The following is a 16,956-nucleotide window of genomic DNA, read 5'->3' on the forward strand; positions in this document are numbered from 1 at the left end:
GGCCCAGACACGATGGACGTAACGAACCTGACCCTGTCCAACTTCACATTCACCGGCGGCGACTCCTTCATCGCGATCAAGCCGCGCCCATCGAATATCGTTATCAGCGGCGTGACCTGCAACGGCGGCAGCGGGATCGCGATCGGGTGTTTGGGACAGTACCTTGAAGACGCCAGTGTCGAGGAGGTGACCATCCAGTATGCAAAGGTGCCCGGCACGCGCTACGGGACGTACATCACGCCGTGGATGGGCGAGCTGGTGGCGCAGCCGGATAGCTATGCCCGAGAGTGACTACCAGCCGAGGGGGTATGGTAGCATTGAGTATGGATGAATATTATATTGTATTAGCTGGGTATATTACGAAGGGATAGTGCAGGTGTAGTGTATGTCTAGTAGGCAGCGCAGGATGTCAAAATGGAAGATACCATATCAACCACCAATCTTCCCCCCCTCACCCCCCTGAACCACACCCGCATTCGCCTCAACATCCTCCATCCTCGGCGTAACCGTCCCCTCACTCCCACCATCAGCCTTCCTCCTCAGCCCCGTCAACGTAACCGGGTTCGTCTGAAGCAGGTACATGTACCAATAGTACGTCCCGACGAACAGACCACCGCCCACAATATTCCCCAGCAGCGTCGGGATAATCCCTTTCCAGATATACAGCCCCACGCTGATCCCCGGCGCGTCGAGCCAGATGGCCAACGGGATGAACGTCATATTCGCGACGACGTGGTCGAAGCCCAGAGACACGAACGCGTAGATCGGGAGCCAGATGCCGATGATCTTGGACGCCATGTCGCGGCCCTGCAGTGCTAGGAAGCATGCTAGGCACACGAGCCAGTTGCATCCGATCCCGCGCAGGAATATGCTGTGGAACTCGGGCGTCACTTGTTTCTTTGTCGCGAATGTTATCACGGCGCTGCGGAAGGGGTCGGCGGAGAAGACTTCGCCGTCTGGAGCAGTTGTCAGTGGGGAGTCATTAGGAATCGTAGGGAGAAGAAGGAGGCGCACAGCCGAAGATGATAGAGACAACGAATAGCGAGCCGCAAAGGTTCCCCCAGAATGTAACGAACCAGTGGAGGAGCATCTTCGGCCAGGAGAGTCGGCGGTGGAGGGCAGCGACGGTCGTAAACTTCCCAATGAACGTATTAGCATCCCGTCTGCGCTGTCCCATCTGACAATACCAAGGCTGATATAACGTACCATAAACGACCCCGTGCACAGATCCGCGCCGGTAAGGATAATCAGGGCCAACCCATACGGGAAGACGAGCGCACTAATCGTACGGATCAACCCCGGCGCATTCTCGCTGAACCACGGACTGGCATTTGTGCTGAGGACTGTGCCGCACGCAAGAGCAAGCAAACCACCTGCGGAGACGGAGCTGAAGAAGACCTTGTCCAGGCGCATATGGCCCTTGACGGAGCCGGCGCGCGAGACGAACTCGGTGACCTCGGCGGGCGTGTAGGCGTCGATTGAAGGCGGCATTGCGGCGGTTTGAGGATGTGTAGCTGGGAGCCGTCGACGGGATCCCTAGGTATGAGAGACAGGGAGCTTTAATAGGTACTCAGCCCTGAGTGATAGCATCCTGCATCCAGTGTCTTGACCAATAAGAGCGCAGAGAAGCTTATCTGGATCGTCATCAGCTCAGAAAATCGTCAGATATTAGACACTATCAGGCCTAGGGCACGAAACTCAGGAGTCCAAGACTCCGGGACGAATCGCAGGGCCTGGAGCCCCGGAGTCAAGTCGCAGGCCGAGCTCGGATTCCCCAGAAGGGCGTAGGTAGGGCCTCTGGGCTCTGGGGTCTTATCAGGGTTCCGCGGAGAAAGGAAATCCGCGACTAAGTTAAACTGCTGGGGCTGATAAGAGTTAAAGAGATAGAGTTGATCGCTGCCCACTGCACCCTTCGATCGGGAACTAGTCGCAAACCATTGGAGAGATAGCACATCTCGAAGTTTGTTTTTGGATGATCGCGATCGGCGATTGATGGCAAGGTGCAGGTGCTTGTTTTCGCGCTGCTGCCGCGATCGCCATGGCACCGTCGCAGACGGAGTACAAACAAAGCTTGTTGATGAGAAGCTTTTGGCAATGCCGATACAAGGCAGGCCAAGAGACATGTACGACGTGGCTCGGAGATGGCTGACGCCTTGCGTGCTGAGAGGGCGCCACCGCCATTGCCTTATCAATGACCGACGGCTGGGGGACCAGCTACCATAAGAACCGCGGATGGAAAACAGGACTACGGCAAAAGGATGATGATCCATATATCACAGCGCCTAATGCTGCGATGTTGCCGGAGACTTGTTCGCTGTTTGGTAGATATGTTTGGGCAGCAAATCCTTGATCATGATAAGGACAGCAAAGTCCAAATAACCTTCGTTATCTCCAGCGACCCAGCTGTACGGGCAACCCATGGCATGGGGTCTCCGGAGCAGATCTATCCACCTCGCTGGGGCCAGGGAAGGGCTCGACGCGGTGCCTCCAACACAGCTGGAGCTGCTGGACATGTCCGAGACTCCGCGCAGTGACGGGAATCGAGCTCGCTCATTGGGCCAATCGCCTTATCAGCGCTCTGACGGGCCAATCACAACCTGTGATTCGCAGCTCGTCGAGGCTAGATCTGCAGTGCGGACTTGATGGTGTACCTTGCGATCGAGCTGAAGATAGGTAAGCTTACACTGGGTGACGTAGTGGTAAATAAGTTCTCAAGTGCTGATTGTGAGAGGACTTTTATCCACCCAGAATTGACAAGGCCCTTCGAGAGCAGGGAATCGTTCTTTTGCTCCGACCATGAGACCGACGCTCGGAATCATAGCTTGTCGAGGAACAAAAAGTCTTTGAACTGTCCATAGCTGTTCTCTCCTGATATGATAATTGAGATCCTCTCAGTGGGGGTTTGTCGATCGCTCAGCTCTTGCAGATTCGCACAGAAAGAAGACGAGTGAAAGAGCTCAGCAGCCTGAGTTCAGTCCGCGCGGTGATATGCAGTACAGCCCCATCGGCATCATCATGCTGAACATTTCTACCCTCGGTAGACGGCAAGAGTAAGATATCGATCATGGCCAGAATCTGCAGTGTTCGGTGTGCTCTTGAGTGAGAGTTCCACGGGTCCACTAGATCACGCCTGCGTTCCCGGGCATTCCGGCGTCAAAGTCTTTTTCGGAACCTTGTCCTCTGCCACGCCTCCGAATATAGTAGGCTTAACTCTGGTTCGACGATATTCGCGCTCAGGGAAGACCAGCGAGGCGAAGATGGAGACAGGACGCACCCGATCACGAAACCGGCGCCTCCCCAGCCGCACCCCCAGCGCCGAACCGCACCAGCAAACCGACCATATCCTCATCTCCCACCGCAAGACAAATCGGCGTCTTACCGTTCCAATCGCTCGCATCCGGATCCGCACCATGCTCAAGCAGAAGCCTCACAATCCCTAGCCGTCTATACCCCCCACTCACTGCAACATGGAGCGGCGTGCGTCCGAACGCATCAGCGATATTCGGATCCGCGCCGTGCTTCAGCAAATACGCGACAGCATCTGTATTCCACCAGTGCTTCCCTTCCGCGAGGATATGCAGCGCGGAGACATCTGTTTTCATACGCTGGCGCTTTTCAAGCTTGATGTTGACGTCTGCGCTGAAAGTCTCGACGACCAGGGAGAGGAGGTCCATGCTCGGTAGAGACCTTGAGACAACGGTTAAGAGGAATGGGCGAAGATCGAACATCTCGGAGAATGGTGTTGAGATGGACCCGTTTATCCAGTTGTGACTGTTGAGGCTTCTGCTGCGTGTAAGGCCGAGTTTAAGGAATAGATCCGTGAAGCCCCAACGAGCCAGGGACTCGAGGAAGTCAACTTTCCTTGGACCTACTGCGCCAGAGAGCGGCAAGCCCGTTTTGGAGAGTTCTTGTATCACGCTGTAGGCGCCGAGTTTGAGGAGTTGGTCGCAGGTTTGGACCGCGGCTGCGGGATCATCCTTGAGAGTGCTGTTCTCAATGAATTGGCCAACGATTGACTCAGCATTGAGATGTCCACTGGCTAGATACAATCGTGCAGAAAGACGAATTGCATGGGCCTTCTCAAAAGCTGCTTTCTGCTCCGGCGACCCATTGTCGATCACATCCATAAGGGCAGCGACCATCTCGTTGTTTCCTTTGCCTATGGCTAGAGCCATAGGAGTATTCCCCTGTCCATCTACTGCCATGATATCCGCCCCGCGCTCGCACAACAGGTGTACAATATCTGTTACCCGCAAGGATCCGTCATCAGAGCGTATCTGATGGTCATTCGGGTAACCAACATGATTCGAACCCCGGACTTCTAGTTTCCTTTCAAGCTGTGCGCAAGCGTGAAGGGGCGTACAGTCGGCTCTATCAGCGATACCAACATCAGCCCCAGCATCCAATAACAGCCTGACGCTTTCAGGCCGCCCAGAGCAGCATGCGTAGTGCAGTGGCGTGCGTCCATGGATATCTGCTTCGTTCACAGCCTTGACTCGCTCTGCTTTGGTATACGTCTCAAGAAGTAAGCCGATAATGTTGCTTTGCCGAGCAAGAGCAGCGAGATGCAGCGGAGTCTCTTTGTCATGCGTGCGGGCAGATATATCTGCTCCTTTGGTGATCAGCCACCAAACGAGACTTTCGTCTGTCATTGCGGCTGCATGAACTGGTACTGTGCCTTCATTGTCCGAGGTTCGTACCATGGAGGAAATCTCAGATTCAGAGAAACACTCGAGGGGATTACGGGTTGTATAGAGCATATCGCGATACGCGGGAAATGAGGGTGGTTTACTGCACACGCAGTGAAGTAGGGTCTGGCCGCGGTGATTTTGAGCCAAAGCGGGTATTTCTGGCCTCGTTGAGCGAAGGACGGTAAGCTTTGCAATGAGGTCAGTAGAGGCGGACTGGAAACACTGTCTCATGAGCGCGTGGTATAGCGTGTCACCGTTATGATTCGCATGGCATGGATCGACACCGGCCTTAATGAGATACTCAAGACTTGCAATCGGCCGGTCATTGCCAAGTGCGAGATGAAGAGCATTGTTTCCTTCGTAATCAGCGGCATGGAAATCCAACCCCAGATCGAGAGCAACCGAATGCGCTCTCTCAGTGAGATTGGACTCTTCGAGAACAGCGCGGAGGAACCACGTCCTTCCTCGTCTATCTCGCGCTTCGAAATCCGCTCCCGCTGCAACGAGCATAGCTCTGATATCATCGGAGCCCAGTTTTATGCTGTCTAGCAGGTGTACGGGCGTATCGCCATCATGATTCGCTTCATTGATACCCGCACCAAGGGATATGAGCTGCTCAAGCAACCGTATTGCTAGTTCAGGGGTAATCTGAATCCTGGCCGCCAGATGTAGCGGAGTATCACCTCTAGAATCAGTAACGTTCCAGTCCTTGACATGCTGCTGCAGGAGCAACATATTGAGATCATGTTTCCGGCATCCCAAGTCCACGCACGTATGCAATGGTGTCTTTCCATCTGATTTGCGTCGCTTATCCGATCTCGCGCCATGCTTAACTAGCATGCCGAGAACTGCTTCGGTTTCCGCAGAGGGGTAGTACAAATGCAGCGGTGTATTACCCTCGCTATCTTCGGCATTGACATCGGCGCCATGGTCAAGGAGCTTCTGTATGATCTGCGCAGGCATACTGCTCAGCACGCACCAGTTTAACGAAGTCCTGTCCATCGAGCCTGGGGTATTCACATCGCAACTAGAAGCAAGAGCTAAATCAATTGCTCGTTCATATGGCTCGACAAGGTCTGCCAAGTCTCCAGTATCGGTCTCGGCACTGTCCCAGAAGGCCCGTGTTTTTCGGGCTGCAAAAGCGTGACAGATGGCCACTAAAAGAGAAGAGTCCACAATATCCTGGTGCGGGCCGACGATGATCGCCTTTCGACAGTCTTCTCGTCGATAATGCGGGTCCACACCTTTGGCCATGAGCAGTTTGAGCATGTTTGGATCGGGCTTACTGCCTGCCGTAAGGAGGAGTTCTCCTCCGAATTCTGATTCCAAATTGATGTCCGAAGACTCCAGAAGAAACTTCGCTACTGCAAGCTGCTTTGATTGCACGGCGGCTTGCAATGCGGATCGAGGATCTGTTGATCGGAGCAGGGCTTCAAGCTGGGACATTGTTGCGGGTGGCGGAGGTCTGCTCTGTCCATCGAGATTTTTCGACATAATGCGGCATTGTCTGCAGGTCGCGGAGTCGTATGTGATGAGATGCGTTGTTACAGAGGATAAAAATTGGTCAAGGCACAGTTTTCAGGCCCCACAGTTCACACACAGTTCTCCACCGGATCGTCTCCGGACATAGAGAGGAGCGCTATACCATACGCGTCCAGTGCCTTTAGGAGTATTACCAGCAATACGGTCGCCATGGTCTATCGATTGGACCAACTGCATTAGACAGACACCTAGTCGATGGGCGTGATAGCTGCTGTACGTCTCTGAGCAGCTGCTGGGAGGCGATGAAACAGCGAGTGATGGCATGGTGGTTAGAAAATTGTACCTCAACATGCAGCTCGCGTCACTGTCACGAACAACTAGCGTCAACCAAGGACGTCGTCAGAACATGCCATGCTTGGGCGGGGTGTTCGCCTAATGTAGGCCACAGGATCAGCCATCCATGCACCCTACAGGTGACAGCCAGGCGCTTGTTACACCGCATAGGTACCTAAGCCACCAACCCCAGACCCAGAGGCTCGAGCGCCTGGCGCCCGCTTGAAAGAAAGCTGTGCATATTCTGTTTAGGACTATGACCCCTGGTCCTCGATAGCATAGTCTTTGGAGGGAAATGAGGCGAAGAGGGTATTGTAAAATGGACCGAGAGGCTGCAGTGCCCGGACATAATCATTGGCTGGGGTCTGCTGCGTCCATGCGCCCTGCTGCACTGTTGATCAGGGGGCTTGAGCGCAGCTTTCACATCACTCGTGCTCAAGCGTCCAATGTGCTGGACCCAATGTACCAAGTTGTCCCCTGCAAGTGGATATCGAGGTCAACCCCCTCTGGCGCCGTGACATGGATGACGGGCCGCTCCGAAGGCGTCCTTCGTGGAACCCCAGTCTTATACTTCCCACTCTGCTATGTTATTAATACGTCGAAGTGATAGCTTGGACGCCGAGCTATGCGCGTAGACATTCGAAGACGTCCAATGACCATGAAAGGTGAGGTGACTCAACGTAGTCAGGTCTAGCGTTGTCCGCATGAAAGTACTGGATGTTGAAAGCAATGGGATCAATTGCTTCTTCAAAGAGGGGTATGTGAGATGCAGTCATCACATGGTAATGCCCAAAATGGGTAATCGCTGGAGCTCACATGTGCAGCGGGCAGAACAGCGCAGTTCGGGAGTGGATAGAAACCGGAAGTCCACGACCTTCCAGTTGTCTGGTAGGCACCATGCCCAGCGACCTGCTTGCCGCTCTGCGGAACGATAGAAAAAAACAAACAATCCGTCCCCGCTCTGGGGTTGTGAGGTCAAACAGTCATGCATGCTCCCCAGCACTTTGACCCTTTGACCAGGACAGGGTCCAACCTTGACAGACAGCAGGATGAGCGACAATGGACCATCGATGTGCGGATTCCCGTGTCCACTGAACCCGCAAGATTGAAACAGGAATAGAGTGCAAGGCAAGGTATAAATATGGGCATCCCACCAGGACAACAGAGCCCACAACCCTCAGGTTCTCAGACTCCATCAACAGAACACCACATCCCCCCAAAGCCCCAGTTCCAGGTAGTCAAGCGCTGCCTTCATCTTCCTCATCTACATTTGAACATCATTACCATCCGCCACCATGCGCTTCGCACCTCTCGCCCTGGCCCTCCTCGCCATACCCCTCGCGACCCTCGCTGCCCCAGCAGAGAACGCCGCAGGCGCCGTGGAGGCGACGGCTAACAAGGATATCGAGCTCGCCGTCGATGCCAACGCAGCCGAAGCAGCAGCGAGATGCCCCAAGGGAACAAGACCCCACAACTGCGGAGTATGAAACCCCGGTCCTACCTCTTCCTACATGCCTTTGCAGCCGCTATCCATCCCTTTTGTCCTTTCAATTGCGCCGACTAACGCGTGACCGAACATAGAAATGCAATGGGACCAGCTGCCTAGCAAATGGAATGAACCGGTGTGTGCCACTTACTCTTCCTACCATTCCATGCCATGCCGGGCCGCATGCAATGAACACTGGACTTGGCTGACGGGCAAATCTACCCCTGACAGTCATTGTGATCGCGGCAGTGTAAGAACCTGCTTTGGTTTCCTTTCCAGTTTCCAAGCCCAACTCTCACGCTCAGCTGCTGAGTCCGGCATACACCCTGGACCTTGGTAGATGCGCTTCTAACCTTCGTCTTGCACAGTGTACCAAGCAGAGCGGAGGCGGCGATGGAGCATCATGTTACGTGGCGAAGGTGGATAAGAAATGGGAGACTTTCTGTCCTGGACGGCGAGCGTGATCGCATCGCATCGTGGGCCCGGGCCCGGGCTCGGCGCGGTATCCCAGGCAGTGGCTTGCGCCGGTGCTGTCTTGGGTCTGTGCATAGCCTACTCTGGCGGGTTTTGGGGGGCTAGATAGATGGTACTAGGGATTCAGGGTTCGCTCTAACCTGGAGATTATGTGCTTAGTGTCCAACCGCTCGTTTTGGATATAGTACCATGGCACATTACCTGTGTCAAGATGCATCAGCAAGGAGATCACGGCCAACTCCTTTCTCTGCATCTGCTTCATTCGTTTTTTGATATAATCCCCTTGTGTACTTCAGTTGGGTGATTAGCTTCAACATGCTTTCAACAAGCATCAATAATTCCAACAGTGCCTCGATCTAGTTTTACAGCCATCACATACATGTTCCAAGTTGGTGCAACTCTATTGCCCATAGCAATGGTCTTGACGTAGTCGCCTACGGCAATGACCTCGCCGTGCATCATTGCAGCGGATACCGTGCGGCGTAACAGGCCACAGGTTTCTGCGATTCGCGATGTCTGCGTCGCGGTAGATAATGCAACACCGTGGACTTCAATCAGAACTGAGAACGGGGAAGGCCTTCGGTGAGAAGCTGGACTTTAGGGGTGCCGGGGTGGTCGTCTGTTTGGCAGAAGACACAGCGGGATGTTTTGCCATGTTTCTTTGTTCCGATACCTCTGATTGCTTGTGCTGTGAAGCTGTGACATGCAACGGCTTATAAACCCATTTATATTACTCATTATGGGTGGGATCCCGGTTTCCCTGCGTCATTGCCCGTGGAGCACGTCAAAGGGTCAATTCGAAACTCCAGCCTGCCGTTGCAGGAGTGTCGATCATCAGACCGCCTCGGCCTAGGCGAGCATCTATCGCTATGTATACAATCCAAGCATTATCTCGAGCAACGGATGCTGTTCCCGATCGCGACACTCGGCTTCAGTTCCCGCTGTGGCGGATCCACTTTTACAGGGCCATGGGCTAATCCGGGGAATACAAAGGAGCTATTTACCACGGCTTGGGAAGCTTCAAAGGCATATCAATCCTTGGGTGGGCGGTCGGCGTTGATGGCGTTGAGAATGTTGTCCGCCCCAGCTTTCACAAGCTTCGCAGCCAACTCCTCCCCCAGAGCCGCTGCCTCCTGTTCTGTCTGCACGAGGCCGTCGATACTGTCTTGGACACTCTGGGCGCCATCCAGACTAACAACTATCGCAGTCATCCGTAGACGACCAAGGCTCTCATCAATCCACTCCGTCTCAACGCCAATGGGAACACTACAGCCACCTTCAAGCGTGCGCATGAGAGCCCGTTCCGCAAGACACGCCAGCGTCGACTTCAAATCACCCAGTTGATTGAGGAACTGCAGTGTCTCAATATCCCCCTTGCGGATCTCCAACCCTAGCGCCCCTTGTCCCACGGCGTGCAGAATCCCCCCGTCCTTCGACCCCATATACTGCGTGATCCGGTGTGCCAGCCCAATGCGCTCCAGACCAGCAGCCGACATCACCATGCACGTGTATTCGCTCTCGGGGTCATCGACCTTAGCCAGACGTGTCTCGACATTTCCGCGGAGGTTCGCGAATCGGAGGTGCGGGTAGAGTCGCCGGAGTTGCGCGGATCGGCGGACGGAGGACGTGCCTACCACGGCGGCCTCGGGAAGCGTTTGCAGGCTCGTATACGGGAGGCCGGCCTTGACGATCAGGGCGTCGCGTGGGTCATCGCGGGGTGGGATGGCGGCGAGATCGCACGAGTCCGGGAGCCTGGTCGGCATGTCTGTCAACAGTTCTAGAGCGCTCAGTTACCGGCCTTGGGTGTAAATAGTACCTTTCAGACAGTGGACGACAACATCGACTTCGCCGGAGGTCAGCTTCTCCTCCAGCTCGGCGGTCCACAAGCTCTTTGCTCCGAAGTTGTACAGTGCAGTCGACTGGTCTTTGTCGCCGAGGGTGCGGAGGGCTTCGAGTTCGTATGTTCGGTCGGGGGCCAGGCGTTGTAGGCTGTCGCGGATGCCTTCGGCCTGGACGACAGCGAGGTTCGATCGGCGTGTGCCGATCCGGAATGGTGGTGCCATAATTGGTTTTGAGTGTTGACTCCTGTTGAGGAACTTTGGATGAGAGTGCGGGGAGTCCCGCCGCCCGCGTGGATTTAAGGCGAAGGCCATCGGCGCGGATAAATAATCCGCCTGCCCTACTTATTGCCAAGCAAATACGCATACGCATACGCACTAAACTCTTCATTCGGACTTTCTCCTTCCTTAACTTAATGCTCGAACACCAGATCGACATAATAGCAGTTGCAGTTTGACCCTTTTGTCGTCATCTAATTGCTAGTAATATCTCACAACATTCAAGGCCAACGCCTACGGCTTAGTGAACCGTAATTCGATTCTAACTCGAATGCGTTGCAAAATATATAGTCCACGCTATACTAACCTTAACCTCTAAACATTGGCCCACTAAGTGCGAGAAGAATAAGTCATCCCCTAAATCCATCGGCACCGATTCGAGTTCGTCAATAGAGCACTTGATTGATGACTCGCATGATGCAATGGGCAGCTGTTGATTACCAGTCTGCGCGCCCAATTGCCACCCCTATATTGAATCGGATAGTATATAACCGGCGCAACTAGTATATGCATCATGTCAATTGAGCGTCGTAGATTGCCCGGGAGATAAGTGGAAGTGGAAGCAACTGTAGGACCCCAGGCCACGTGTATAAGCCAGGGCTGTCACCGCAATGCTGATAAGGAGCCATTCGGGGGATAATCGAGGTCCCGGAATGCTCGGAAGCGACTGTTGCGGTAGTCGCCGGGGGTTGGTCGCAACAATTGAACGGCGTCATAGAAAAACTTATCTTTTGGCCTTGATATTCAGCCTTGTTGGCGATCTTCACACTGGGGATTGGGTATCTTGCGACGCATCATCCGAAATAGTGAGCTTGTCCCATTTCTGCAGGAACCGGTCTAGGACATCGTCATCTTGCCGAGCTGGCCCGTGGCGAATCACCGTCGTCCAGTGCGGGTAGAAGCTGCTGAATCCCTCCCCGTCATGTTCATGCCATGCTTCGGCCGCAAACGAGCTAAACAGGGCGTCCGTTTCCTCAGGCAGGGTTACCTGCATCTGCTTTGCCGTCAGCTGGAGCATCCGCATGATACCCTTGGCTATGGGATATCTCCTGGAGAAAGCCCGAGCAGTGGTGCAGAGGTCTGTGAAGGCGATCCGGTTCTCGGCGGAGTCGAGGGCGCCTAGCAGAGCGGATAGCGCGATTGTGACCCACTGTATGGTGCAAGGTGCCATGCAGTCAATTCCCCAGCGTTGACGATGAATGGCGATGAGTTGAGCACAGTGACGGGCGTTCTGGTGACTGAAATCTCGTGCGGATCGGGCCTTTTCGTGATCGCCTTCGGAAAGGTAATATGACTGCAGAGACCAGAATAGGTGGATGACATTGGTGTGGTAGAAGAGACTGCAATCAGTTAGCTGTGTTTTTACGTGAAGGATGGACAACATACTGGAGGCCGATGACATGAGGGACGACCGCGGTATTGACATCAAGACAATGCGGCAGATTTGCGTACCAGCCCTGTAATTGCCGGTACAACTCGGTGACTGTCGAGGGTGTTTCCGAGGCTGGAACCCGCTCCTGCAATGAGTAGAATGCCCTGCTGATACCGAACGCGATGCAGTTCAGGTCACACCACCGATCAAAAACACAGAGATGGTGTCCCGGTACCGGGTCGATTCCTCGAGGATAAGGACACCAAACGTCGTTTGGATCGTGGTGCGTTGGAACGCGCGGTCGCGAGGGTGGCTGAATATGGATGTGCTTCAAAAGCGATACCGCAGAAGTACTGCCTCGTTAGCCAGCGTTAGGACATGGAACTGATATGAACATACCCTGCCATACTGAAGTTTCCCCATAGCGCCATGTTCATGACTCTCTCCTCGATGCGATCACTTTCATTCTCCGCGGGCCGCGGTGGGTTTGCGGCAGCATACTCCTCCGCCGCGCGACATGCAAGGTCGAGGTACATCCAACCGAGACGATCCTTGCCCCCCAAGACCAATCTGATATGATTAGCAATCCGCTGTTCGGTACAAAGAGGAACCTCTTGATAACCAACCTCAACCACAAAGTTGTAAGTCCCTGAATCGTTGGAATACTGACGGTAGCCTCCCGCTCCTCTTCCTCCAGAAGCCGGCGCGCTTCATCATAAAACTGCTCCCCCTTGGTCATTATATCGTTTGGAACTGTAAAAACTTCAGGATAATCGGAATGGTACTGATCGAGATAAGTTAGAAACCTCTGGACAAAAGGTAGATGGACATTTACCAGTCACTCAACATACACTAGCAACAGAGAGGATCGCGTTCACCAGGAACGGCGTGCAGTACCGGCTGCGGGGGTCCCCATTTTGCATCTCCTTAATAAACACATCCTTGTCGACCCAGCACATTACCGGGTTAGTCCACGTAAAATACAGCGAAACAAGGTGCGAGACAAGATCATCGTCATCGGTGACAGTGGTCCACGGTTTCGCAGGCACCCGATACACCGGGTTATCGGCCAGGCGGCGGATGTCCAGCATCCGTCGTGGCCGGGGCGGCGCGGTTTCTTCTAGAATGGCATTTTCTTCAAGAATAACACTTTCTTCGCGCAGGACGTGTTGATGTACCTCTTGCAGCTCGGGGGTCTTCTCAATTTCCGACCGTGAAAAGTTCGTCGCAAGAAATTCCTGCAGCTCCGACACGGCCGGATTACTGCGGATGAGATTCATGAGCTGGGCGACTTTCTTGTTCTCGCTGTCGCGGATCGCTCTGAGCAAGCGAAGCAGGACATCATTCGACTGCTCCAGGCTCTCGAGCTTACGTTTCTGTGGCAGCTTTCGGCGCTGGTCGGCCTGTTCGTTCACGAGACATTGGATGTTGTTTGCGACGCAGTTCTGGCACGGCGGGTCGCCCCGGCACTGATACCCCGCGGGGTCAGCACGCTTACCAGCGAATTGCGTTCAAGGGCGACTCACCTTGAGTTTCTTCTTCTTGCATTCCTGGCAGGCGGTTGTCTTGTGTTTGCGCGCTGGATTCCGCTCCGTTGCGGCATTTCCGTCCGGGCCTATAAGGGAAGCGGGGGACTGTGAGTTTGACATGGGAGGCTGTGGCTACGGTGCTTGCAGGAGGATCGAGCTAGGGGGATGTTTGTTTGGCACGAGGCTCAACGCGAGGGATCCGGCGCCAGATCGCGTCCCGGAAAAGAGTTCCCAGCAGGAGCAGGCTTATTTATCTCCAGCTGGGGCGTCGGTCCATGGTCGATGGAAGGGGCCCAGCCGCCTGGGAGGATCCGAGACAAAGGCCGAACACCTCAAGTGAAGCTTGACAAGGGCGATCAGGCCAATCGGCGAGAGCAGAGGGACATGCGAGCGAGATCGAGAGTCCCACTGGCAGGCCGAGCTTTGTGCGCGTTTGCTCCGGTTGGCCCGGAGACTCGCTCCACCAATCACAGCTCACGGCTCGAATTGTTGATTCTCTGAATCAGCATCCTTGATGACGACAAGACTTGGGTCAAGCAAGCTTAGGCGATCCAATGGAGAGGAATAGCCTGGTATATTACTCTGAATGAAGTCTACCTCACTCTAATGAAGTAGGCAGACGACCTAAGGAAGGTACGACCACAAATCCCGGATCGGGTAGAGAACCTCGTATCAACTTACCACACTTGATACACTCTATACTCCGTACACACACTGGGTCGCCAGTGGGAATTTATCCCGAAGAATTCCTCCACATGTGTCCCCGCAATCGCGTGCAGTAGCCCCGGAAATAGTGGGAGGAGATCGTCTCGATCAGCTGATCGGGCAGTTTTTATTCAATGATCTGTTATCCGTACGCAGAATACAGTGATACACAGAGAGATAGACCAACAGAACCATGCTTACTTTGGTATACTGGTCTTCAGGGGACTTGGAGTATCTCCAACGCTCGCGGGGATGATGCGGTCTACACCGCTATTGTTCTGTTACCGAGATACCAGGGTGGTTGTCAAACATATTATATAGGTTTTAAGTAAATAAGCGTTTGCTTTTTATCCAAAAGTTATGAGCCCTTAACTTCCCTACTAAAAATAGCAGTACATAAACAGAAAAATGTTTATAGTTTAATTCCAGTCTCCAACTCTCCGTATAACAGACAAAAAGCTAATGCCCCTTCCGGCCTTATCGTAAGAGACGATGCCCAACTTCGCTCGCCTCACGCTCTAAGATACCATACCGACTCGATATTTCCTCATCGTGCATGATCTTCAGCTCCACCAAAGGCCCACTACTGAGCTATATCTACACTCCACAGAGATAACAGTCCATCATACTAACTACATCTAAAACAACGTCCCATCCCCCGAATTCAGAATCGGACTCGACCTTGTCTCCGGTCGCTTCTGTGCCGCAGTCTCCCTCCCGGCTTTCCACGATCCAGCTTCCAAAACCTGCGGCAGTGATAGCTTCACATCGCCGAAACGTCCACTCTCGTTAATGCGCTGGTGCAGAACGTCCAACAGCGCGACCGTCATCGCCCTCCACTCAACAATCTCATCATCACCTGCACCAAAGCAGGGTAATGGACCGCCGGAGGTTCTGAGACCACGTTCCAGTGCTCCTGGCTTTAGTGAGAGCACACCCATATCGACAAAGAGCCCGCCGTTGCGGTACTCCGGCAGACCGGTGCCCAGTTCCGCATTCGTCCATGCCGTGCCAAGAAGCCGCTCGAAGGGGACTTTAAGCGAGTATGCGAGCCACTGGGTGAGCTTGTGGAAGGGCGCGATTGTGGCTGTTGCGGGGTCGAGGTTTGCTGTCGACTCGTGCTTACGGAGTGCTGACAACGGCCAGGCATCGCCGATAGGCTTCCCGGCTACTTTTGTTCGATCTGACGGCCAGATTGGGATGAGGAGGGTTTGCAGTGTGCTCCAGAGCTCGGCGTAATCGAGGTTGTCGGTTCCGTTGCGGGTGAGGTGGTCTGGACGTATTAGCATTCATCTATTCAACTTCAAAAGCAGCTGTGGGTGGAATTGGATCACATACCAACAAGCCCACCGGGCCTTCCCGCCTCGCCGAAGATCTCCTTATTCTCCAACAACGACGCGCCCAGTCTCTGGAGTATCTCGACTCTCGCCGCCGCACCGACAAGCGGGTTCGTCTCGTCGTTGATCTGGAACCCGCGGTATAGCGCCTCAACACTGAAACTTTTCAACCCCTCACCTGGATACAGTCAGTATGGTCCCGCTTCTCTCTATGCAGACCACTCAAGCACTCACCAGTAACGATATCCTTCCTCCCGTCTCCGTCAGTCCCAATCTCCCCCGCAAACTCCCCACCCAAAAACATATAGAGACTCGCAACCGCAATCCCCTCACTCCTATTATAAACATTCCCAGTCCCAGGCTCGGTGAACGTCCACAAATCCCCCGCCCCCGCATCCAGCAGCACCGAAACAAAGAACAGATCGAGCAGACTCCGCACTTTCTCTTTCGCGTCGTATCCGCGCTCGCCCCATTGCTTTAGTAACTTATCGATTCGCGGGACCGAGCCGACCTCGAAGTGCTGCCACCGGCCGTGGGGCGGGATCGTGTCGTAGCGGTCTGGGCCGAAGTCTCTCTGTGACACAAGGTAAGTTAACAAGATAACGTTGAAGGGGGTCGATGTTGATAAAGCCTACGTACCTGGATAATCCCAATAACATATTCCACCGTTTCATCGAGCCTTTCGGGATGGTAATCGAAGTGGTTCAGGGCGTTCTGCTTCGCGAGGTCGAGGACGAGGTGGGCTCGCGAGCGGACGGCTTGCAGGGTCAGGAGGGGGTTGAGGTCGGACATTGCGGGTGGTATCAAGCAGGTCTAACCGTCGTCAAGCGGATGATGAAAGGATAACGAGAGTGAATTAAAGGTAGGTAGGACAAGGGAGGATGTAAGGCTGTCCAACGTGCGGGGTTGGTTACATATGGAGGCCTTATCAGCGGCTTATCACCTCTTATCAGTGGCTTATCGGATAAGAGTTGGAGACGGAGATAAGCGGGCCTGGGATTCGGAGATCTCCAGCTCAGCTGGCCAACACCAACATCATCAAGTCGATTGACTAGCGCATCAACAGCCCTGGAGTCTCAAGCAAGCTACTGAGAGCGGTGGCCATTCTACTTTAATGCAGAAATGAGCGCAAGAAGATAAATTCATCATCGCAATATCAGCCAACGCCGAATCGTGCATCACTACCTGTCCAAAATATATACCATCTGCCTGCTCCAACACGGAGTTCGAAACCTGCGAGGTGAGAAGCAATAATGAAAGACTGACCCGTTCATGCAAATAGTACCTCTCTATGGACTCACAAGGAATAGTCGCCAATCAACATATCCTTCCCCAAATCCCCCATGACCACAGAGACCCGACGCGAAAACCTCAACAGCGCCTAAGCCTCACAGCCAATCCCCTGTGCGAGCAGTAGTGAGAGGTGCGAT

The 16,956-nt window shown here is 54.0% G+C and overlaps 5 protein-coding genes across 5 annotated transcripts; all 5 read right to left on the bottom strand.

Moving 5' to 3' along the window:
- Positions 1-429: 429 nt before the first annotated feature.
- On the bottom strand, positions 430-1,491 carry DSM5745_07857 (formate/nitrite transporter family protein; the record flags this gene model as incomplete). The annotated part of the gene is made up of 3 exons (XM_026749873.1): positions 430-956; positions 1,015-1,135; positions 1,207-1,491. 3 exons carry the CDS (start codon positions 1,489-1,491, stop codon positions 430-432), a joined length of 933 nt encoding a protein of 310 aa, XP_026601905.1.
- Positions 1,492-3,278: 1,787 nt separating this feature from the next.
- On the bottom strand, positions 3,279-6,137 carry DSM5745_07858 (uncharacterized protein; the record flags this gene model as incomplete). The annotated part of the gene is made up of 1 exon (XM_026749874.1): positions 3,279-6,137. One exon carries the CDS (start codon positions 6,135-6,137, stop codon positions 3,279-3,281), a length of 2,859 nt encoding a protein of 952 aa, XP_026601906.1.
- Positions 6,138-9,497: 3,360 nt separating this feature from the next.
- On the bottom strand, positions 9,498-10,529 carry DSM5745_07859 (porphobilinogen deaminase; the record flags this gene model as incomplete). The annotated part of the gene is made up of 2 exons (XM_026749875.1): positions 9,498-10,231; positions 10,283-10,529. 2 exons carry the CDS (start codon positions 10,527-10,529, stop codon positions 9,498-9,500), a joined length of 981 nt encoding a protein of 326 aa, XP_026601907.1.
- Positions 10,530-11,346: 817 nt separating this feature from the next.
- Positions 11,347-13,604, bottom strand: DSM5745_07860 (Zn(II)2Cys6 transcription factor; the record flags this gene model as incomplete). Its single annotated transcript, XM_026749876.1, has 6 exons — positions 11,347-11,923; positions 11,970-12,308; positions 12,355-12,525; positions 12,582-12,739; positions 12,807-13,424; positions 13,482-13,604. 6 exons carry the CDS (start codon positions 13,602-13,604, stop codon positions 11,347-11,349), a joined length of 1,986 nt encoding a protein of 661 aa, XP_026601908.1.
- Positions 13,605-14,827: 1,223 nt separating this feature from the next.
- Positions 14,828-16,318, bottom strand: DSM5745_07861 (URC4/urg3 family protein; the record flags this gene model as incomplete). Its single annotated transcript, XM_026749877.1, has 4 exons — positions 14,828-15,462; positions 15,528-15,704; positions 15,761-16,100; positions 16,166-16,318. The coding sequence occupies 4 exons, from the start codon at positions 16,316-16,318 to the stop codon at positions 14,828-14,830; spliced, it is 1,305 nt and encodes a 434-aa protein (XP_026601909.1).
- Between the last annotated feature and the right edge of the window lie 638 nt (positions 16,319-16,956).

The sequence above is a fragment of the Aspergillus mulundensis genome (assembly GCF_003369625.1).
Source record: "Aspergillus mulundensis strain DSM 5745 chromosome Unknown scaffold_8, whole genome shotgun sequence".
NCBI classification, from domain to species: Eukaryota; Fungi; Ascomycota; class Eurotiomycetes; order Eurotiales; family Aspergillaceae; genus Aspergillus; species Aspergillus mulundensis.